The following is a 23,876-nucleotide window of genomic DNA, read 5'->3' on the forward strand; positions in this document are numbered from 1 at the left end:
AAAAAAAAACTTTTGAACGTTTGAAACAACATAAGAGTGAGTAAATACATCTTTAGATATACTATAATTAGCTTTAAAATTAAACTAGTATAAATGTCTGATTGGATCAGATGTAGGATGCAAATAACCTGCAGTGAGTCTGTTGGTGAAATGAGATAAGTGTAAGTTCTGCTATACATGAAACTTCATGAAACCCGTCCCTTTATGTTACGTCAAAGCCATTCCTTGACAGCCTAGTTCTCAGGGTTTTTTCTTTTCATTCAGTTGTGGGTATAAAGTCCAGCTAAAGGTGCTGTTACCATCAACAGTCGGTTGAGTTAGTTGTACAAACTCTGCATAATACCTGGAGTAAACAATACTGTGTTATTGTTACAGGTTTTAAATACCAACTCATTGTCAACCAAACAGGGAATAGTGCTCAAGTTTCCTTCTATTCTATCATGCGTGATCTTTGGTAAATGATGATTGGTTGGAAGACTACAAGGTACACTTTTATTTGAGCTTTATAGTGTTATGCCATGGATTTGAGGGCTACACTTTCCATAATCCATCGATTCATCAAGCAGAAGGTGTTTTAATGAAAGTCTTTAGTCAGTTTATCTGTTCTAGCATTCATGAGTAAGGAAGGCTTACTCCTTCCCCCAGTGTTGACGGACATCACGCTGAGTGTGAATTGGGTGTAAGGCAGCAGACCGACCACTGTCCCGGGGGAAGTGTCCACCAGGCTTTCAGAGAAAAGCCCAGATGAGCCCGTTCTCTGCCCGGATGATGTAGCTGGTGGCTCCAGACACCACACCGAACTCCACTGTGATGCTGTCACTGTGTTTGGAGTTTTGAAGAATGAGGGGAACCTCAGGAGCTGATGGCACACAATTAAAAAACATCATAATAATTATAATAATAACCAATTAAATTACAATATATAAATAACCAATAGCTAAACTTCTAGAAGAAAAAAATATTTATTGACTTTGTAATGATGGTAGATGAAAGCGCTTTAAAAATATATATATATATAATAATGCTAATTATAATTAATCAGTTATTTTGTATAAACAAACAAACATATACACATACAAATAAATGCATAAATAAATAGATTGTAAAGTGTCCTTCGTAAAGATTGTGGCTCAAAGTGTTTTTGGTTTCCACAATCTTAAACCGAGCTAGCGCCGGTGTGTCCGCTCCAATGGACCGTCATACTTTTGGAGATGATGGTGAACACAGATAACGTGATGTCTGCAGAAAGAGAAGTGGTTAGGATAGTATAATAATCATACAATTGATTGATAGGCTACTACAAGATAAAAACACAACCGTGTCATTCCTTAAAGTGGTCGCCTTGTCAATTTTGAGTTTTAGGCCTATATACTGTATGCACACACACACACACACACATATTTGGTTATCAGGTTAAAGTATTCTTTTACAGTTTACAAGGGAGACAAAATGTACCCATTTCATGAAATGTCACAAAGGATTGATGTTCTGTGATCTAAGATTTTTAATTTTTAACATTATAAACTAAGAACATGTACTACGCATGTCACATACTTGTATGACAACTCATTTTTATTGCTGAGCTGTTGCCATTTCATACACTGAAAAATGGTGTAGAAACACAATTCTGTTTTTCACAATTAAGAACAAAGAAACACACTAGATTAAAATTATTTTGAAGTAGACTAAAATAGTATTTTCTCGGAAACATACACTACTAATCTTCAAAAACAACAACATTTTTACAGGAGTTTCTCTCAATTATGTTTTGTTTTAGTACTTTTTAGTTTCACTTAAAATTATTGTATAAAGAAATAAATCTATGCATGGATAGCTTATATGATTCGATCTTGGAAGAGCTTAATGAGTTCATAATGAGACCTCAGCCTATTGATTGCAGATTTTGGCATTTTAACTTGTCTGAAAACAGTTGGTGATATTATTTTAAAACTCTAGTGAAGACATGTGAGATTACTGGGGGCAGATTTTGTAAGGAGGAACAGAAGCAGTAGATCTAAGCAAACATTTTGAGAGAGACAGATGAAATGAGGAATGTCAGTGTCAAAAGATTCATACATGACATGCTTTAGTGATTCATACATGACAAGCGCAAACAAATAAATGCTGGTTTATGTTGGGTTTTGTGACATACATCAGTCACAGCCATCAACATACCTGCTGTATCATGAAAAATTACCAAACCTGACTACGGATCTCTGCTGTTATATAGCCAGTGCTTAGGGGATTCAGCTGAAACCCTCAGTCGAAAAAGACTTTTATACAGTAGCACTACACTACCACTCAAACAGTTTGGGTCAGTAAGATTTTATTTTTGTTCTTTTTAAGTTATCAATACAGCAAATATTCATAAAATTGATCAAAAGTGACAGGAAATACATCTAGCGTATTTCTTTTGTTCTTTTGAATGTTTCTTAAGCAGGAAATCCGCATATTAGAATGATGATTAGAATCAGCATATTAGAATGATGTAGAATGATTAGTAATGATGCTGAACATTCAGCTTTGAATCACAGGAATAAATTACAATTTAAAATAAATTCAAAGAGGAAACCATTTTCAAAAATAAGCACAAGAGACTTCTTTCAAACACATTAAAAGACTCTAAACGTTTGAATGGTAGTTAGATTGTTTTTCTTCTTATATTTAAATAATTGAAAAGGCATCACTTTGGGAAAGAACAGATGCAAGAAAAATCCTCAGTATGAATGAAAAAAACACGCTGGCATGGTACTCATAAGTCAGACCTTATAATGAGATTCAGGTTCAGCAGCTACAGTATAATGGTGCCGCATGAACATTTTTGTGTGACCAACCAGAAGTAAACAGGTCAGAGCAAACAGATGCGTGTTATGGTGAATTTTAGTTCATGTCTAAAAATACCGGATTGCATTTTGAATTTGTATTAACTTTGTTACAAAGGCAAAAATTAATTATATATATATTTAAAAAATGTGTTTCGATTTCATTTTGTTTGGGAGTGGGGCCTGGGGGCAGACAATTCAAAATCCCACCCTGTAAATCACACTTATCTGGGTCACTGATGCGTTTGCCTCAGCATTGTTGGGTTTTCAATAGAGAATGGACCATTAGAGTTGTAGCATATTCATTGGAGTCATGGGAGAAGGACATCTGATATGTAAATTTGACTTTTTCATTTTAAGTGTCTCTAAAGTTACTGTATTTTACACTGTAATTGCTATAGGAGATTGTTTACAGTGTAACTCTCCCAGTCAGATGCATTATACAAGAATCACACTTGTGATGTTGTCTGCACATGTTTAATACAAGTAAAACAAAGCTGAAACTTAAACATATATATATATATATATATATATATATATATATATATATATATATATATAGATAGATAGATAGATAGAGAGAGAGAGAGAGAGAGAGAGAGAGAGACATTTCTCATTTATATTATTAAAAGCTGATATTTTTGTACTTTATTTTAATGTTGTTTTTTCCCCCCATACGAATGAACCATATGCTACCTTTGAATATACTATATATTTTAGGCAAGACACTACAGGCAAAACCATTTTCAGAACCATTCTGATGGCTGTTTTGCTTCTATAACATTGAAAACATCCCAAATATACATAAGTGTTTATTTTATTACACTATCTATTTGCTTCAATTACAGTACATATCTGAAAAGACTGTTTTCTCCCAATGAGTTATTTCTCAGAAATCTCCACTTCAGCAGCATTTACATACACCGGCAGTTTTATTCCATGTTATCTATATTCTGCAGGTTTTTACAAAGGGGTTTTTCATATATCATTCATCAGATTTATTCCTAAAGTTTGGTGAAAATGTAGGGTTTTTTTTTTTTTTTTTTTTTTTTTTTTTGACTGTTTGCCGTGTTTTATGGAGTGATCAAATCAGATGTACAAAATCCATCCTATGAAAACCTTTAACTCTAATATTTCATTGAAATTAAACAAAAAATGTAGAATATAGCTTTATCAAATGCTATTGCTGTTCTGGAAATTAGTGCATATGTAATTAGAAAATGCTTAATTTGCATATTTAAACATTTCAGAAAAATTGTCAAAATACAATGTCTTAATGGATTATGGGGTAGTATGGTGATGTCTATTAGTAAAAAAATGTTTTACCCAATTTACCTGTCATTTCCTAAAGGGATAGTTCACCCAAATATGAAAATTGTATGTTTATTTGTTTACCCCCAGGACAAATTAAACCGTGCGGCTCGTGACAATACATTGATGTGTAAAGACACAAAATGATCGGTCTGTGCAAGAAACTGAACAGTATTTATATAATTTTTACCTCTGATTCAAGTAATGTACAAACTGTTTGAACTATGTTTTAAAAAGTTGTAAAAAATTTAAATATAATGTTGCCTCCAGTCTGCCCAAGTCTCATCAGACACACTGACATTACGTTGCAGTCTGGCTCTACATTACATAGTGACAGGTGTTTGCAGTCAGCAAAGAGGGATATTTATTCTACAACAACAAGAGTGCATAGGCCGCTTTACATTAACAATAGCAATGACTAGAGGCTTACCACACATGCACTACATATTGGCAGAAACTTGAGCGGCGCTGGTTTTGTCTGTGACAGTGGATGACTCTGCTGGAGTTTCAAGTGAGAGGAAAAAAGTCTTATGAAGCTGAGGGAAGTTGCATTGGAATTGAACACATGATGGTATGTGTTAACAAAAGTCAAATCCAGCAAGGAAATCCTTAGGTGTTTTATGATACACTATACTAGAGACAGGTATTCTGGCATTGTGCTAATCTGGTCATTATTATTGCATAACACTTACATTATTGTTAGTATTGTGTCATAATGGCTACATTTAGAGGTTCTAATCTGCCTCTTATTGGTCATGATTATTATTACAAAAATAACAAAGGCAATTTTTCAAACTTTCATCTTTTTTATTTGATGATAATGTAAAACACTTTTAAACAGATGTGTAAAATCAGATTATTGAAATAATTTAGAGTATGCTCCATTGTAATGTCCTAGGGAGATTATATTACAGTACAGCTAACTGCCCGCTCTGCTGCTAAGAGGATGTTGGCCCAATAACTTCCTATGGAGCTGAGCCTTGGCCAGGTCAGCAGAGAGAGTGTCCACCATCCTGTCTGTGGTCTGCTTCATCAGAAAAGTTGCCTGTAAGGCCTTGTCTAATGTCTTATGTATTGAGTCCTCCTGAAAAGCGTGCAACCTAATATATGCTTTATTTGAATACGTACATAATATACAACTGTTCAAACGTCTGGGGTCAGTAAGATTTTGCAATATATGCTCACCAAGGTTGTATTTATTTGTTCAGTGATATAGTATTACTCTAAATATTATTAAAATAAATGTTTTGTTTTTATATATTTTAAAAAGGAATTGGTTCCTGTGATGCAAAGCTGAATTTTCAGCATTATTACTACATTCTTCAGTGTCACATGATCCTTCAAAAATATTTTTAATATGCTGCTTTGCTACTTAATAAACATTTTTATTATCCATGTTGAAAACATTTGTGCTGCTTCATGTTTTTGTGAAATTAGTGATTTTTTGATGAATATAAAGTTCAAAAGAACAGCATTTATTTGAAATATGAATATTTTGTAACATTATAAATCTCTATTATCTTTACATCCTTATTGTATAAAAATATTTCTTACAAAAAAAAAATCTTACAACCCCCAAACTTCTGAACAGTAATGTATATATGTTAAGTATATGTTACTATGTTTTGCAGGAGTACTATGACATTGCTTCAAAAATTCCTTTTAGGATATTCATTTTTAAAACTGTGGAACTTTTCCATTGCACTAAAGGCTCTTTATAGTGTAAAGGGTCATCTGGTTATTCTTCACACTAAGAAAAAAAAATGGTTCTTTTAGGAACTGTCCACTGAATGGTTCTTTGGGGAACCAATAATTTGTGGGGGGAAAATCTAGTTTAGTTGGACACTTACAGGACCCTAACTTGAAGTACCTGTGGGGGGGTGCCTCTGTTCTGGCTATAGGTCTGTCCCTTATGCTTCCACGCCAATGGATACCTGCCACTCGGATAATCAGTCTTCTGGCTCTCATGAGGCAGGTGACCAAGACTCTCCTCTAGTGCCCTCCTGAGGCATGACACCTCATACTCCAGTGCACGGATAACCACACTGCTGTGAAGAGCACAATGGAAATGATGGCTAATCTAACCATTTACAGGTAACAATAAACGACTTCCTTTATTAATACTTACTTGTGGCATGAGCAGTGTGATGCTGAGTGCGTCTCATTTGCAGTATAGCTCTTACCCAGCTGAGCTGAGCATCCCCTCTTCTGTTAGTCACGGAAGTGGCAGCAACTAATGATCGATCATCCTCTGTTAGAACTCTAACAGATGCATTCTGAGTAATGCTTCTTGCGTCCATGGCTTGTGTTCCCAGCTTTTCATATTCCACGTGGTACACTGTGGGCTGCACAGGTCGTGGTGCCGCTGATATAGTTGTTCGTACATTGGAGTGGGAGGCTTCACTGTCTGAACCGTTCATATTTGCCATGAGGATGACATCATCAGAGAGTGCAGAACTGAACAAGAACATGGGAATTTAAAAAATATATATTTTTTCAAATGTCAGTTCTGCTATAGATAAAATTTATAATCTGAATATAAAAGCACATTTAGTTAGGCATTTATTCCAATTTGTGGAACAATTTGTATTGTAATGAAAATGTGGCAGGGCATCTCAGTTATAATGACTGGCTTCCATTCAGTGGTGAGTTTCTGCACTGCTGCTTTGAGTATGTTTCCTTTCCTATTTCTAGTGTTTTGAATGCTCTGTGTACTGACTACTAACTGATTCAACCCCCTCTGAAGAGCCCTCTTCAGTCTCACATGATTCTGACAGTTAGTAAAATAGATCTAGTTGACTGTTGAACTGTTTTCAACATGGATGAGAATAATTTTTTTGAGCAGTAAATTCTAATGATAGTTAACAATTTTACTGTTTTTACTAAATTTTTGGAAAAAATTCTGAATGTATCAGTATTTCATGGTAGCCTATTTACATTTTCAAAATACTGAAAACTATTTTTTGGTTATGTTTCTCAGCGACACCCCAAAAAAAAAAAAAACATGAAATTGCATTGTATTGCCATATGGCATTACTATAGTACCATGTCCAAACCATGGTAGTACCATTGCAGCTTTACAATATCTAAATATATCTTACCAGTGAGTTGTGGGCTCTCAGGTAATGTTACACCCATGCCCTGCGAGAGGTTAACAGTGAAGGTTCACTGAAATGAAGACTGTCATCATCACTGATATACTGATATCTTTCCCACAGCACTGATGAAGGTCTGATGTGAGCATCATCTTCACCGTCCATATCCTCCGTTTCTTCAGATGGCACTCCATCAAACCCATTCTGTGCGTGTACAATGGATTTGAAGATCTTTGGCACAAGTGTTGTTACATGACATGTTTTAGCAGGCAGTTTATTATCATTCTTGTTTGAGACCGATCATGGTTACTATTTGATGTTTTAAAAAAATTGCTTTTTCACTGTTTACCAAAGGGTAATTTTGTTTCATGTTTTATGCTGTTTAGACTTTAGTCTGTGAGTGGTGTTGTTCTTTTAATTTTAGAGAAATGTATTCCTGTTTAAATAAATTTCTAACGCCTTTCTATTCTTTTCATAGCAACAATAATACACATAAAGTGTGGAACACTTATAACTGCAAATGAATCTCTGTTTTTCCAATAACACTATATTATAAATCCGCTAATTATTTGTAGGCCTACTTATTTCCAGATATTAATGACATATCTTACTGGATAAATGAATAAATAATTAAATAGTAATTAAATAGTAAAAAACAAATACATAATAAACTAGAAAATTAACACTCGAACACTTTAACTCTAAGTTGCTCTAATAATATGACATTGCAGTTACTTTTGATGCTTTGTTCCAAGCTCTACGACAGTTTGCGCCGTCTTCATAAAAGAATGACATAGCCTACTGGAAAGAAATAATAAAGTCTCTGTAGTTTCTCAAGACCTTGATGTAGGAACTTCTTGGGCAATTTAAATAATAAATGTTGTATCTGGATTATTGGTTATAAGCAGACGGGGAGGATTAAAAGAGGTGGTTAACCGATAAGCCTTAAGATCAGCTGTCAGTCATTCAGCTGTGCTCCAAAACCGTTTAATTCATTTGAAGAGTCGAAATAGCTAGATAATGATTTACTTTACAAATAAAGCCGAATAAAACAATTAAGTGTTTTAAGAGTTATGCAAAATAAAGAAGTGTTTTCCTAGCAGAGCAGAAGAACAATACAAATTCAAATTTCACTGGTGATTCATAGTGGGTGTGGTTATATTTGAATTCTGGGCTCTGATTGGCCAGTTTGGTCAGGACCACGCGGCCCTATGTACGGATGTGTGTAAAGTTTTTTCTCTATACACTGCGTCGGTGACTCGATTACGAATGTATGAATTAAACGGAAACGGTTTTCATCGGTTCTTACAGTATGACTGGATTTGACTGTTTTGTGTTATCGATTCTGTTGGTTGTAAGAGACTGAACCGAGTGTATGATCAGTGGGGAATCGGAGGAGTTTGAGTGAGTATGTCTTAAGTTTAGACGTAACGTAACGGCCGTTAAGACAGATCTGCACGCGCAAACACAACAAAAACATGAACGTAAACCAAAATGCAAACTTCAAAGCGTGCAGAGACCTTCTTAGGTACTATATTACGATTTCAGTACAATGGAACGTGCGACAGTTTTATTATTATTATTATTTTTTTTTTTACTTAATTTAAAAATAAGTTATCTTCTGTGCCGTAAAATTAAAGATGGTTTAACATTTAAATTATTTACCAGCAATATAACGTTAATTATGTTTGAGCCTTTTCTCTCTGGTTTATAAATGACTAACTTTTGCTAGGGCTTTTACACTTTCATTACTCTGACGATATTCTTATTCACAGCGCTTTCTGACTAATACCTCCTTGCACAATGTAATGGAAAACTCTATGCTGAATTTGGCAGATGTGAAATAATAACTGCTTACAACACACTGTGTGTTTGTGTATAAAGGGGTCTTTAAATTGCAGCACCTCAGGAACAGCTGTCAAGTGACAGACATGCTTTGTGTTGATTGAAGTCATCATCACTTCCTGTGTGTCATGCAAGCTGAAGCTTATGTCTGTCTTCTTGTTTACCTCTCTTTATGTCTCATCTTGTTAAACTAACCTGCCTCGGAGTTACTCTGAGAACCACGCTGCTGTTTGTCTGTTAGAATTTACACACAAACCAGTTTTGTGAACAACTCCGTTCTGAAGTTCTGTTCGTTCTTTAGAATGAAGAAAGAAAATACATTGGATTTGAAGGTCTTTGGCACAAGTGTTGTTACATGTTTTAGCAGGCAGTTTATCATCATTCTTGTTTGAGACCGAGCATGGTTACTATTTGATGTTAAGAAATTTGTCTTTTTCCCTGTTAACCAAAGGTTTTTTTTTTTTCTCCATGGTTTATGCTGTTTAGACTTTAGTCTGTGAGTGGTGTTGTTCTTTTAATTTTAGAGAAATGTATTCCTGTTGTAATCAATTTCTATTTTTCAATGACTTTTGCCCCATGTGGATTTTTTAAAAAGTTTTTGTTAAAGAGGTAAAAGCGATGATGAAACCCACAATGAGGTGACTCACAACAGACTTAAAAAAAAGTTTTCAAAAATTGGACTGTGTATTTAATGTATTTTAATAAGGGAGAGAACTATACAATAAAACTATAAATGCATTTAAAGATGATAGTTAGACACATAGAAACAATACATTTTATGTGTATTGCAAAATAATTATATTTGTAAGTAGTTTGAAAACATATAGGGAGACTGACTGTTAAATAGTTTATAATGCTTGTTTCTCTGATTGGTGGTGATTTTTTTCAGAATTATGGGTAATGTAGTTTGTCACGATTCCCACCGTTTAACACAACTGTTTAAAAAATAGGATTCAACAAAGACCTATACCATTGACTAACAACCTCACAGCTGACTATGGGTCTGTCTTTAATGATATATACATTTACCAATATGATTTCTACTTACAGAACCAGACCTTAATTTATTTATTTATCTTTTATATATAAAAAAATTGATTTGCCAAACTAAATGTCATGATTTTATCTTTCGAGGGAAGCAACAGACTTCTCTTTAGTGACGTATGCCGAACTTCTCCAATATCTTTGTCTGCTCATACCTTGCCCTTCTACTATCCACTAGCAAATTCATGTTTGAGTGCAACAACCACATCACAAAATACAATCAACAACCGCTGGACAAAATCTAAGTCTGTGCCTTTCATTTTTTTTTCTTTCTCTATAATAGTTTGTTATACCCAGATGCATGTTTGCTTCTACTTTGGTTTTGTCACTACTTCTGTATGCACAAGAAACATATGACACACCTATTTACATTGTGCAATATTTCCATCTTTCTAAAATGATAATGATACAGTAGACTGAATGTTTCTGTGAGTTCTGTGGTTCTTCAAGATGATTATCTTATATCTGGATTAGTTCGGCATTGACAAATCAGCTTTCCAAATGTCACAGAGGTGCAATGTTTGAAAGTGGCAAACAGTTTTGAATTTAACATTTTCTCTTTTTTTCTTCTTCTTTTTTCATTGATTATCTTTACATTAGTGGGGCTTTGTAAGAGAAGGGTAAACAAAACCCCTCTCTTGCCACAAATCTGAATGCGTTTTATTTCATGTTTTGGTACTGGCCTGCATGCATGGCAGATAATCAACTGTGTTTATTGGCCAGTTGTTCTTGCTTTCTCTCTTGTTGTTGGGCCCCCTTGATTTAGCTGTCACATACACAAAACTGATATACACACCCTTAATATCTGCCTCCATTGCATGTGTCCACTGCTTAGTGGGTGTTTCCATGGCATTACGCACAGAATGAGGCTTCACACTCCACGTCTTGTATTCTCTTCACAGAGAGCTCTGGGAGAGCATCCTGGTTGACAGAACCATGTGGTGAATATTATTCTGGATAAACTCATCTGTAGTGCACTGGACTCCACAGCAAAACGTCAGAGAGACTTCGGAACTGTTTACAATTTTTTTTCTGGGATTCAGTTCACTATTCTTCCCTGTTGGATTACTTTCTGGATTTGACTCGGATCAGTACTTCATAATGCTCTTCAATGGCTGTCAGCAGTGCAGTGGTTAGCATGCAGAATGACAACCGGACCTTTGTCCACTACAGGTAGGAAATGCAACACTTGAATTATGTTTTATTTTCAGTTGTAATGCACTGTTAGAGCAAGTCCAGTATTACCTCATTAATAAAGACGGACCAAAATTGTGTATATGCCACTGTGCATATGCCACTTAATCATAGTTTTTATTTAGCACTGTATTAAATTAACAGACCATAAATGTGTCCTTTGTCTCCTTTGATTTAATAACTAAAAACTTATAAGGATACAAGTAGTCTTCTAATCGAAACTTTCAATAATTCTATAAATTATTGCTAATTGCTTGTCATCTTCATCTGCAGTTTTGGTGGGAAAGATGTTTAACTGAATTTGAATGTCATTCTCAATCTTAAACGGAGAGAAATCTAGCAGTAAAATAAATCCAAATGTTTGATCTAAAAGATTTTGCATCTTAACAATTCCAAGGTAGTATTATTGTGGAGGTTTATTTTGTGTGTGTGTGTGTGTGTGTGTGTGAGAGAGAGAAAGAGAGAGAGAAACAGGTGTGCCTCAGTTTACTCAATATTTAAATAACATTTTTAAATCATTTATGACTGTTGCTCATATTGCTGTTCTGCAGTCCATGAGTTGAGTTAGTTTTTATCTTTTAGTCAGTCCTCTGCAAACATCTGTCACCCAGACATTGTTAGCGATGCATATATAGTAATATTTACATTTATGCATTTGGCAGATGCTTTTATCCACTTGCATTGCATTCAAGGTATCCATTTTATCATTACATGCTTTGCTTGGGAGCCCATGACATTGGCATTGTCCATGCATTGCTGTATAATGTTGAATGTACAAACTGGAGATTTTTAAGTTTACCATAGTTATACTAATTTTGCGTTTATTTCCAGGGACCAGTTTTTAATTAGAAACTAACTACAATCAATGTTTCTGAGTTTCTTTTATTCAGATCCATTTCAGTTTTTATATTCTAGATGGAAGTGCTGTAAATCATGTATTCTCTTAATCAGTCACACGATGAAATGAGTTTTATATCATCAGAAGCAAACACAGCAGGTCTAATCTCTGTAGTGTCCCTCTCTGTGCGCGCTAATCACACACAACAGTGCGACGCAGAAACACAATCAGATTAGCTGTTCAAGTGCTGAGCACCACAGTTTTTGCCAAAGCCATCTTCAACCTCTGCCCTCAAAGACGTCTGAGGTGACGTTGTATGATGGTCAACTGTTGTGTAGCATATTCTTTTACAAATCGATGAGTTTGTAGTGGTGTAATTCCTGATTCCTGTTGATTTGCAGCCGCGTCGTTATGTATGCGTGTTCAGGACAGGTTGGTTTTAGAGATTACAGCCCCATCAAAAGACTTTTTCAGGAGACATTGAATAATTTTAGATGTCTTTCACATGTCCAGTTTTCTTTGATTGTGGGAGTTGTGAAGGCACCAGGTAGGGCCTCTACAAACTCTGATGGATACTTATTGTGTGTAGGGAATGGGATACATTTATTATGGATAGCTGTTAAAAATATTTATTATATTATTCAATGTAGGTTGGTAGGTAATTAATTTTTGTTGAATTTTTTTTTTTTTCATATAGCTTTATATTGTTTAAGTTGTAAGGAGTGTTAAGGGCTTAACACTGGCCTTTATTAGTTCACTAACATGATAAATCACACAGCTGATGTGCGTCATATATTGTTGTGTTTTATACCCTAACATACAATGAAAAAACAATGTTAAAATGTCAAAAATTAAAAGTATTATTTTTCTGAAATTTGTTATCCCTTGGTTATAAATGATATCCTGCAAGCCCCCAAAATTAATAATTTTTAACCATTTTTGTGTGGTTTACACACACACAGATGATTTTTTTTATTATTCAAAGTTTTATTTGTCAAACTGCCCCTTTTTTAAATAAAAAATACATCTTGGAAAAAAATACAAGAGATCTTGCATGATGTGACTTTCCCAGCATGAACAAATCAGTGGTCTGTTATGGTAGCACCTTACAGTCATCGAGTTTTCCCAGTGTTTGACTATGGGTTAGAGCCATAGAATTTAGTCCATAAAAGTTTATTTTGGGTTTCTGTAATGAGGACATCCTACCTCGATTTATTTCTACTAATGTTTGATGCAGAGACATTAAAACTACAGCTCAACCATTCCTAAAAATAGTTTTTTGCTGCCCCCTGCAGGATGGAGGCATCCTGTTTGGACCTGGCTCTGGAGGCCGAGCGTCTGTGTAAGGCAGGGGATTACAGCGCTGGCGTTTCTTTCTTCGAGGCAGCCTTGCAGGTTGGCACAGAAGACCTGCAGGTTCTGAGTGCCGTCTACAGTCAACTGGGCAATGCCTACTTTCACTTGCATGACTACAACAAAGCTCTGGAGTTCCACCACCATGACCTTACTCTAACTAAGTATATTTGCTCAACTTTTCATCAGTTTCTTTTAAGAACTTAATACTTTTACTCAACAAGGATGCATTCATTTGATCCTGAGTTTAAACAAAACTGTCAATAATTCATGTTTTTTTGTATAATATTTGTATTGAATGTTAATGACAGCACTGATTTGTTCTCTCAGAACCACTGGGGATCAGCCTGGTGAGGCCAAAGCCAGCGGTAACCTGGGGAACACATTAAAGGTTTTGGGTCGCTTTGATGAAGCGGTGGTCTGCTGCCAGAGACATTTAGATATTGCTAAAGAACTGGGCGACAAGGTGAGTGATTCGCTTAATGTACAATAGACATAATGGAACATATTACATTTGCATTTATTCATTTTGCATTATTCATTGATGCTTTTATACAGAGACACTTGCAAATGCTACAACACTAGCGATTCATTCTGATGAGGTGGTTATATTAGTGCTGTTGAGTGCTCTGAAATTGACAAACAAATCAAACACTCAGCAGACTGTAAATTAATAGATGCCCACACGGTCTGGTGAATGCTGTAGTTACAGTATATAAAACTTTTGTAAATGTAAAATAATCACTGCTGAATATCATAGAGTTGTGTGAATTTTGATGAATAAATTAACAGGTGTTTATTTATCCTGAATTCAAAGTTGTAAATTGTCAGTGAGATAAGAACTGAGATGAAATAAAAATTGCAATTACAATTAAGTTTGTATTAGATGCACCCAATTATGTCATTTAACATCTAAGGTTCACATGTTTAGTAGTACTTTTTTCTTTCAATTCATGTTATGTTATTTTTTCCTAAAGGTGGGGCAGGCCAGAGCACTTTATAATTTTGGAAATGTGTACCACGCCAAAGGGAAGAGCATCTGCTGGAGCGGAGCAGAACCTGGAGACTTTCCTGAGGAGGTCATGACAGCACTTAGAAAAGCTGCTGAGTACTACAAGTGAGTACCACCAACCCTCACGAGTGGGCATTTTTTACATGACTTGTGAAGTGTTTTTTGCATCCTTCTTTCCTCCCAATTGTTCAGAGAGAACCTGTGTATCGTGAAGGAACTCCGAGACAGGGCAGCACAGGGCAGAACTTATGGAAACCTGGGGAACACATACTACCTGCTAGGAAACTTCAGGGATGCAATGGCCTTTCATGAACAGGTGACTGATCTGTGTCGTCTTTTGTCTATGGTAATTTCCAAAAACAGTGCAAGGCTGTGCAAAAACACTCACTGCACTGTGTGTGATCCATCTGTTTTCCAGCGTTTGCTCATTGCTAAAGAGTTTGGTGATCGGTCTGCAGAAAGGAGAGCCTACTGCAACCTGGGAAACGCTTGTATATTCCTTGGGGAGTTTGAGAGGGCTGCAGAACATTACTGGTGAGTGCAGTGTCAATAGTGTTAATTCTTGATTAATAGATTTATTATGAGAGGGAAAAAGAAAGAAAGCATTACAGGCCTATTGGGATAGGCTTTAGGTTTGATATATGGATTTTGTTACAGGGTGTCAACTTTGTCTTAATTTTAGTTTAATCAAATTAAAGGTAAATTTTTTAACAAATGAGGAAAATTATTATATTTTATTAGGTCTTATATTTGAGAATGCGAAAACAGGAATTACGATACATTCTAATGTGATGATTGAACTTAAAGTCTATGAAATAATTCAATAAAAGTTATGTGTCATTTGGGCTCTGACAGTGATTGTGTTGTGAGTGCAGGAAAGCTCTACAGTTGGCACGGCAGCTGAAGGATTTGGCGGTGGAGGCTCAGGCCTGCTACAGTCTGGGCAACACATACACACTGCTGCAGGACTATGAGAGAGCTATTGACTACCATCTCAAACATCTCATCATCGCCCAGGACCTCAATGACAGGTGCTCTCACACATTGGGAATCATGTTTTAGTAGTGGCCTGGCCAACTGATATATTCCCAGTATTCCCTGCTGATTCCAATAATCTCAAAATCGCAGAATATGAGCCAATGAATTCTCTTGGCCTTTATATTAATTTATCTCCAGTAGTAGTTAACACTTAGATGTAGAAAAAAAAAATATATAAGGTGTAATAATTTGTTTTCTGCAGGATCGGAGAGGCTAGGGCCTGTTGGAGTTTGGGAAACGCACATACAGCACTAGGGAATCATGACCAGGCCATGCAGTTTGCAGAGAAACACTTGGAAATAGCAAAAGAGGTACGTGCAGTTATACACCCATCAGTAGTTACATATCTGGAAGTACCATTGATAATTGTTTCAAAGGAAACTTGTTATAAACCCACTCTTGCTTTAAACTGCTGCAAGGTTATATACATTTTGAACAGAAGAAATTATTAATGTTCTTAGGACGTATTTTAATTAAATGGCCTGATTGTCTTGTTTACAGACTGGTGATCGTAGCGGGGAACTCACTGCTCGCATGAACGTCTCAGATCTTCAGATGGTCCTCGGTCTCAGTTACAGCACAAACAATTCAGTACTTTCTGAAAACAAAGAGTTCGACTACAACCTGCATGGTACAGCAGTCAAACAAACACTAGAACACAAGCACAGCCTTCAGCCATAGTATTTTAATTTCTTCTGTATGGTTAATAAGTGGAATAAAGCATGTGGCCATTGCATTTAAGCTTTTCAACTTATTGATTGGTTCGTTGTTTTTCCAGGAGCCAGGCCCAGAATGAGCCGACGGCACAGTATGGAGAACCTAGAGCTGATGAAACTCACACCTGACAAGATAAATGTGAATCTACATCTACTTATCTGATTCATAACTCTCTTTATAGTCATCAGTTCATAGGACATTGAAGCATGCTATGTTTTCAAATCTCAGCATCAGGAATCATTGAGCAATGTAATTTCTGTCCGGCAGGGTCAGAAGTGGACCAGTGCCATCCTCTTCAAGCAGTCCAAACCCCCACTGGCCAAGTCATCCTCAAAGCTCTCCTTTGTTAATCGTTTCCGAGGAAAGAAGCACAAACTGCAGAGCAGCTCCAGTAAAATCCTTAAGGATACCAGCAACACACGGGAAGCTCCTCAGAACAAAGTACTTAAACCACATGCAAACACGTTTACTAAAACCCATAGAATAAGACCGTTACTTTATTACTCGTCATTCCTGATCTGAAATAGATTAACGAGTCCTTATTATTTAAAAGAAATGGATATTGCTTCACATCTGAAACATCTTCTCTTTCAGACAACATTGGCTCTAATAACCAAAGTTAAACTACAGTATAGTTGACTTGCATTTGAATCTTACCAGTAAACTGAATGTACTGGTTACAAAACTGTATGTTCTTTGTTCTTCAGAGGGCATTTGTTTTAACCTTTATTTAACCTTTGACCTCAGCATGGGAGTACAGACATGTTAGGAGACGAGGGCTTCTTTGACTTGCTGAGTCGTTTCCAGAGCAACAGGATGGACGACCAGCGGTGCGCCATACAGGATGGGAGGAGCCACCTGTCTGTCAATTCTAGGTCCACCTCCCCACCCAGAACCATCAGGAAATGTTAGTCGTCTTTCACATTATTCATTAAATAGGTCTTTTAATATTCAAACAAGAAGTATTTAAAATTATATAAATATTATACAATACATATAGTTGAACTCATCTCTGTCTATTCAGCATTCTCAGAGTCGGCTGCATCTCCAGGTCAGGAGCCGTTTCTCAGACTGTTGGCCAGTGCTCAGGGCAGGAGGCTGGACGAGCAGAGGGCAGGAACAGGGAACAGTCTGCCCGGCCTGCGCACTCTATCCGAACACAGCAGCAGACAGATGATCCTCAGCCAGGTCATGGCCAGCACAGATGCTACCGAACCCGACGACCAGTTCTTTGACATGCTCGTCAAGTGTCAGGTGAGAATATGTGTGTTAATTACCCAGAGTAGGAAAAAAAAAAATGCAAAATAGCAACTGTAGGAAAGAGTTAATTTGTTTAAAGCCATTCTACTCTTCTGTATCTCTCAGGGGTCTCGTCTGGATGATCAGAGGTGTGCACCTCCTCTGCCCTCTGCCCGTGGCCCGACTGTCCCGGATGAAGACTTTTTCAGCCTCATAATGCGCTCACAGGCAAAGAGGATGGATGAGCAGAGAGTCACGCTGCCCTCCTGCCGCTGAACAAACATACACACTCTCTTCTGAACTCCATACTCAGAAATGAGCTTTCATACACACGAGTGTTGCAAACCTCATGCTGGTACTACAAATCAGGTCGGGCAACATGCCATCATTATGAACTGTGTCCTGTCTGCTGCATTATTATGAATGGCATTTTGTGTACAGCTGCACTATATTTCTTTCTAGATTTGCATTTTTAAAGATTGTTGTAGTTTAGGATATATTGCTTTGATCATAAGTCAAGTCACCTTTATTTATATAGCACTTTTAACAATACAGATTGTGTCAAAGCAACTGGTATGCTATGGAAAATAATTAACTAAATATAATAATTCACTACAATGACTCATCTTTTGATAGATAACTGCAGGTTAATTTGTATTTAAATAACATTGTTACTACCACTAGTTACCGTCCAGTTAACTACATGCAGCTGTGACAATATCACAATTTTGTAATGTCACATTTAGTTTATAAAAGTAGTTACTATAAATGTATCTAAAAAGTGGATGATATAGTAAAATTTACATCACAAATGTATAGAAATAAAACCTGTACAGAAATTTTACCTTCACTTTATTCAGTGTTCTTATCAAGTATGTATTTTATTTTATTAGTATGTATTGCAACAGTTTTTTTCCCCCATGTCATTTTTACAGAAAAGCAGAGCATTTGAATGTTCTTTAATATACCTGAACTATAACTGAATATGATTTACTAAAATAGTTTTGTCTGAAAGCTGCAGTATAGTAGGGTGAGCTCTTGAGCGCACTGGTCTTCTGTAGTATACAGTTTCTCAAATAATGTAAAACACTAAAGAGAATCATCAAACAAAAATGGTTAAGAGACAGATATTACAGGCAGGTGACTTAAAAGGTTGGGTTCTTGAGCCAGAAGAATGGAGATTAATTTTTTTATTAACATTGTCACTAACTTTACGCACTATGCTACAGATCTTCCTCATGCTGGGTTCACTGGTTGAAGTGGAAAATATGATATCCTTATATAATTCTTCATGAATTATTTGCTTCTGACGCAGTTTGGCTGCTAGGCCGTTCACACCCTTAAAGGTGCCATCTGTAATGTTTGGCAAAAAAAAATCAAGTCATACTCCACATTCCATACCAGCAGGTTAGTTATGATAATAGGGCTGTGCAAAAAATCGAAAAGACGCTCCTGTAATTAGAATTATATCTCCAGCATGTGCGTTCAGATCAGGGTTGCCAGGTTTTCACAACAAATCCTGCCCAGTTGCTTCTTAAAACTAGTCCAAAACTAGCCCAATCGCGGACATGAAAAACAGACAGCGGACATGTTGCCAAGTCTGTGGTGGTTGTTTTTCATGCCCGCTGGTCACAGCGACCCCAATACAAATAACGTGATATTTAGCCCCTAAAATGCAAATTATACCAAGGCAACCCTGCTAAAAAAAACTATATTTTAACCCAGGGAAGCAATGTTTTATCGGGGAACCTTCTGGAAGCGAGATTGGGCTAGTTTTGAGAAGCAACTGGGCAGGATTTGTTGTGAAAACCTGGCAATCCTGATCTGAACACACGTGCTGGAGATATACTCTTAATTACAGGAGCGTCTTTACTGATGAGATGTACATGAGTAAAGACATGCACAGCCCTATATAATAAAATGGATAACCTTAAGTTATAGCTAGCTAATTATCAAACGCAGCTACGGTTAGCCATCGCTAATAAGGTTGGAGTATTTTAGTGTGAAAACGAGTCAACTCCACTGATTCCAAGGATATTCCCTCTTCTTCAACACTGAGGACCTTTATATCAGAGGGGTCTGATTCTGCTAAACAGGCGTAATGAGGCAGATGGGCCTCCTCCTGTTTTCCTGAGATTACGGTCACATTAATCTCATACTGAAGTTTCTCCAGCTCTTCACGAAGGAAACCTCCATCCACTGCACGGTACTGGAGTGTGACATCACCAGCACAGACCCATCGCATTCTGGTCCTGCTGCACTCGAATCGACCCGCCGGAGTGCTGATCCTGAACTCTGACCCTTCATCTGTACAGACTGACGGCTCCACCTGAACCCACTGATCAGAATCAATAATGTGAACGCAGACGGTTCAGAGATGTTCAGCCTGAGATGATAAATGTATGAAAGACATACATATACAAAATATTTAATTTAAAAAGGCAAACAACATTTAATATACATTTTTGATTTTATGTTCCATATTTTTTGTCCATGCTGTGCAAAACATTTTTGTTTTGTGGTCTTGACCAAGTAAAACAAAATCAAGCTTCTTAAACAGTGTACATCATAAGACAGGTCAACGGCACAGCTATGGAGCACACAAACCCTTCAATGACCACAGTGCTGTATGGATCGGTCAGTGATTTCTTCAGTAACATGAGCCCCTCCAAAAGCAATCCAGTGACACAGACCCTACAATATTGAAGTTACACAAAAATCATCAGTATTCACAATAATGTACTATAAAAATGTCTAAAAATGTATTTAGCCACTGTTCTTTGAGTAGAAACCAATAACATGATTTAAGACTCTCATCTGAGCTGCTGTAGACTGGTGCAGGTCTGGACGAGGGAAATGATCCCAGAAGCCCAGCTCTCATTCAGACTGACCAGCTTAAGATTCAGTGTCTTCAAAGCCACAGAGTGAAATGAAGACAGCAGCAAACTAACATGCTCATCAAGAGCTGAAGCGCTGCAAAAATATTTTTTACACAAAAATATATGGATAAAAGCAAATCTACAAAATTGAATATTGTTCTTACTCTTCTGCTACTTTTCCTGTCTTGCTGAGTCACTGTAAGAAGAGTATCCAGTCAATGCTGAAGATCTCTGATTGTGGATATGTGAGACTGATGCTTAAGACTGCTGGAAATGACGGATTCTTCTCTGAGAAGCTCAAAGACAAACTGAAACAGACAGATACACAGATGTACATTTGATAACAGCACCATACTACAGTGTTCCAAAACATACATTTTTTTTTATAAGACTATATAATTATTCTAGTTAAACACTGGCACCTGTCTGTAATTTCTTTTCAAACTAATTTTATACAAGAACACACTAGTAGCTGGATCTAAGCCAGTTTTGGCCAGACTCTTTTCATCAAAAAAGACCTGCTGCTTCTTCATCCCTTCCTCTGCCAGTAGACCCAGACTCTTCAGCGTGGAAAGGACAGAGTGACTGTGACCATGATGCTCTAAGAGTGGACACAAAGAGCACATATATGGAGGTGGTTGTCTTTAGTTTTCTCATCACATGATCATCATCACTTAAGTGTTTCTTCAGACAAAAACAGACCATCCAACACAGCAGAGGCACAGAGCACGCAGTCAGAAGGGTTTCATTTGTCTTCAGACTCTCATATTTTTTCCAGAAGAGCTGGTCATCCTGAAAGAACTTCTGGAAGTACTCCTGCACCCCTCTCTCAGAGAAGCCTGTAAACTCAGTGAGATGCTGAGGACCCATGAGGAGCTCCGTCACTCCATCAGAATGTGATCTAGAAACCAGCAGAAAAGACTCAGGCAGAATCAGTCCATTCAGCAGACTGCAGAAAGTGTCCATTGGTAGGGCTTTCTGCGATGGATTAGTGGGTAACGACGTCAGAATATGTGGATAAAAAAAGAACTCATCAATTCCATCAATTACGAAGAGGACTTTCTCTGGTGTTAACTCTTGCATCTCTGGGATATCATCTGATGTCTAGCTGCAACTCCAGCTCAAAAGCTCATTCAAGCTCATCTCCTGAGAAAGACTTCATCTCATCACACTTCAATAGAAAAACTACATCAAAGTTTTCAGAGTAAAATTCCCCAGAAGCCCAGTCTAACGTGATCTTCTGTAGCATGAAAGATTTCCCTTGTTTGTTTCCTTCACAATCTAGACTGAACAGCTGGTCTATTCTGATGCTTTGATTCCTGACATTTGATAACAGTTGAGATAATGTTAGTAGCTATTATTCTGCACAAAACGTCAACAAGTGATTTATGGGTTTGACCTTTGACCCCTCCCCCACATGGCCGTGACCTTTAAACCTTGAAATTTTTGTCCTTGACCCCTACCCGCATGACCTTGACCTTTTGACCTTCACCCCCCCCCCCCCGACCTTGACCTATGACCTTTTAATGATCACAGGTGTTGCTATGCCATTTGTTTGTAATAAATCAGGGTTATACGTCATCACCGTGAAATGGTACCATCCGTGAATAATCGGCAGGTGTGACTTGTCAGGTGTGTCTGTAATAGATCAAGTCGTAAGGATTACCCTAATGATAAGTGTGATGGTCACCTTTTTGTAAAATAGACACCAAACCTCCGGTACGTGACCATCCGGTGACAACTGTGCTTTAGGTGAAAGATGAATCCAGTGTGTGCGTGACCATCCGGTGACCGGTGAACTTAGTGCGAAAGATTTTATGGTCTGTCACGTGTGGGGCGGGGTTTCCCCACCAGCGGCATCAGATTGGATTCGCTTAGATAAATAGGACCCACCTCGGATATCTGAGGAAATCAGAAAAAGAGCTATGGATAATGTGACCTCATATCATAATATGTACCCTCAAATATAATCTGGTGACGGTATAAACCGTTTCACAGTGATATAATAAAGGTTTTAAATAAAAATTCCAAGAATGAAATGGAAATAAAAGATTTAAAATATAACAATCGATAAAGAGGATGTATAATAAAAGATTTAAAATAAAATCCTAATAATTAATTCAAAGTAAAAACAATCAATAGAGTTGTATAACAAAGGTTTTTAAAATAAAATCCCAATTATTAAATGGAAATAAAACAGCCAATAAAGAAGTTGTATAATAAAAGTATAAAATAAAATCCTAATAATTAAATAGACATAAAACAATCAATAAAGTTGTATAATAAAATCATAATAATTCAATGGAAATAAATCGATAAAGAAACTGTATAATGATAGGTTTTAAATAAAATATCTAATAATAAAAGTTTACTCTTAGTACTATATTAATATTGTACAGTTGAAACCTCTAAAACATGTTCCTCTTTTTCATCCCTCTCTTAGAGTCTCTCTGCATCTGTGTGAGTGTGTGTGTCTGTGTGTTAGACACAGCCGCTCCTGTCAATTTTGTTAGATTCAATCCCCATCTCTTTACACTGTACCTTTTGTGTTAAAACATGTGAACTATCCATACGACGTGACCATTTGTCGTTTTTTATTGTCGGTGATTCGTCAATGTTATCCGTAGCGCTCCCTATCCGAAGACGCATCTGTGGACCACGTGGCGCGGGTATTACGTTGCATTCATGTCTCTTTCTCTCTCCCTCTCATGCATGTGTTCACATTCATTTATCTCCAGGGGGGGACTGGCCATCTGTGTGGTCTGGAGAATCACAGAACGTCCAGCCGACCACCCTTGACGTCACTTTGACAGCGAATAACTTTACATCTGAGGCATTTAAAGACTCCATTTGTCCATTATTTATTTCTAAAGATACACGACAATGTATAAAGGGCTCCATTACCTTCTATGTTACATAATGGCCCCGTAGAAACAGTTTTTGTAAAAAGAGGCTAACGATTGCGTCATAACCACTCGACTCTCTGTCGCACAGTAGAGAAATTATCATACAGACAGGAGGAGAAGCTCGCAGGCAATTAACTAAGTATGGCGAACTGGCGTTACATTTTAAAATACTATACAAAATAATTAATCAGAATACTTACTCCTGCTCACTCACGCCAAAGAACTCCCCGCTCAAGCTCGCCGTCTCTGCAAGATTAACGATGGCAGTTTGCACGCACAGCACAGCCACTAGAACATTTACATCTGTCAGACAGGTAGCTGACGTCATCAAGCTTAGTTTGAGTCTGCGCGGCAGAAACGGAAGTGATAAAAAAATCTATAAATGGGCTTCACTTGTCTCAATTGAGTTCCAATGGGGTCGCTGTGTCCATTTCTTTTACTGTCTATGTGGAAGAGTAGGAAGAAATTAACAGCAAAGACATTAACGTTACATAGAAGAAGCATAAAACAAACAAACAATATGCATAATGCGGCCGCGGGTAAAAATGGAATGAAAAGGGTGGGAAACTGAAGCCGCTAAATT

General features: G+C 36.9%; 1 protein-coding gene and 1 long non-coding RNA gene across 5 annotated transcripts; one reads left to right on the forward strand and one right to left on the reverse strand.

The window, feature by feature from the left end:
• Positions 1-8,433: 8,433 nt before the first annotated feature.
• On the forward strand, positions 8,434-18,347 carry LOC113085970 (G-protein-signaling modulator 2-like). The gene is made up of 15 exons (XM_026255303.1): positions 8,434-8,632; positions 11,020-11,290; positions 13,445-13,666; positions 13,833-13,968; positions 14,480-14,619; positions 14,707-14,830; positions 14,933-15,048; positions 15,390-15,545; positions 15,755-15,863; positions 16,054-16,183; positions 16,331-16,407; positions 16,537-16,710; positions 17,017-17,176; positions 17,294-17,523; positions 17,635-18,347. The coding sequence occupies exons 2-15, from the start codon at positions 11,229-11,231 to the stop codon at positions 17,782-17,784; spliced, it is 1,986 nt and encodes a 661-aa protein (XP_026111088.1). The 5' UTR covers positions 8,434-8,632; positions 11,020-11,228; the 3' UTR covers positions 17,785-18,347.
• A 1,051-nt stretch (positions 18,348-19,398) lies between these two features.
• Positions 19,399-23,553, reverse strand: LOC113085973 (uncharacterized). Of its 4 annotated transcripts, XR_003284572.1 has the most exons (5): positions 23,494-23,553; positions 22,078-22,289; positions 20,552-20,695; positions 20,116-20,202; positions 19,399-19,894 (listed from the first exon to the last, which is right to left on the reverse strand). It is a non-coding gene; the product is annotated as an uncharacterized LOC113085973 (long non-coding RNA). The 4 variants fall into 4 exon arrangements; XR_003284569.1 differs by having other exon boundaries at positions 19,399-20,202; XR_003284571.1 differs by lacking the exon at positions 23,494-23,553 and adding an exon at positions 22,929-23,224 and having other exon boundaries at positions 19,399-20,202.
• Positions 23,554-23,876: the final 323 nt, after the last annotated feature.

The sequence above is a fragment of the Carassius auratus genome, unplaced genomic scaffold (genome assembly GCF_003368295.1).
Source record: "Carassius auratus strain Wakin unplaced genomic scaffold, ASM336829v1 scaf_tig00042586, whole genome shotgun sequence".
NCBI classification, from domain to species: Eukaryota; Metazoa; Chordata; class Actinopteri; order Cypriniformes; family Cyprinidae; genus Carassius; species Carassius auratus.

Excerpts from the sequence above, each read along its gene's own strand:
- LOC113085970 (XM_026255303.1), top strand. The coding sequence starts at position 11,229 with ATGGCTGTCAGCAGTGCAGTGGTTAGCATGCAGAATGACAACCGGACC. Across the intron at positions 15,864-16,053 it reads ACTTGGAAATAGCAAAAGAG|ACTGGTGATCGTAGCGGGGA; the intron begins GTACGTGCAGTT and ends TCTTGTTTACAG. Across the intron at positions 16,711-17,016 it reads GGGAAGCTCCTCAGAACAAA|CATGGGAGTACAGACATGTT; the intron begins GTACTTAAACCA and ends CTTTGACCTCAG.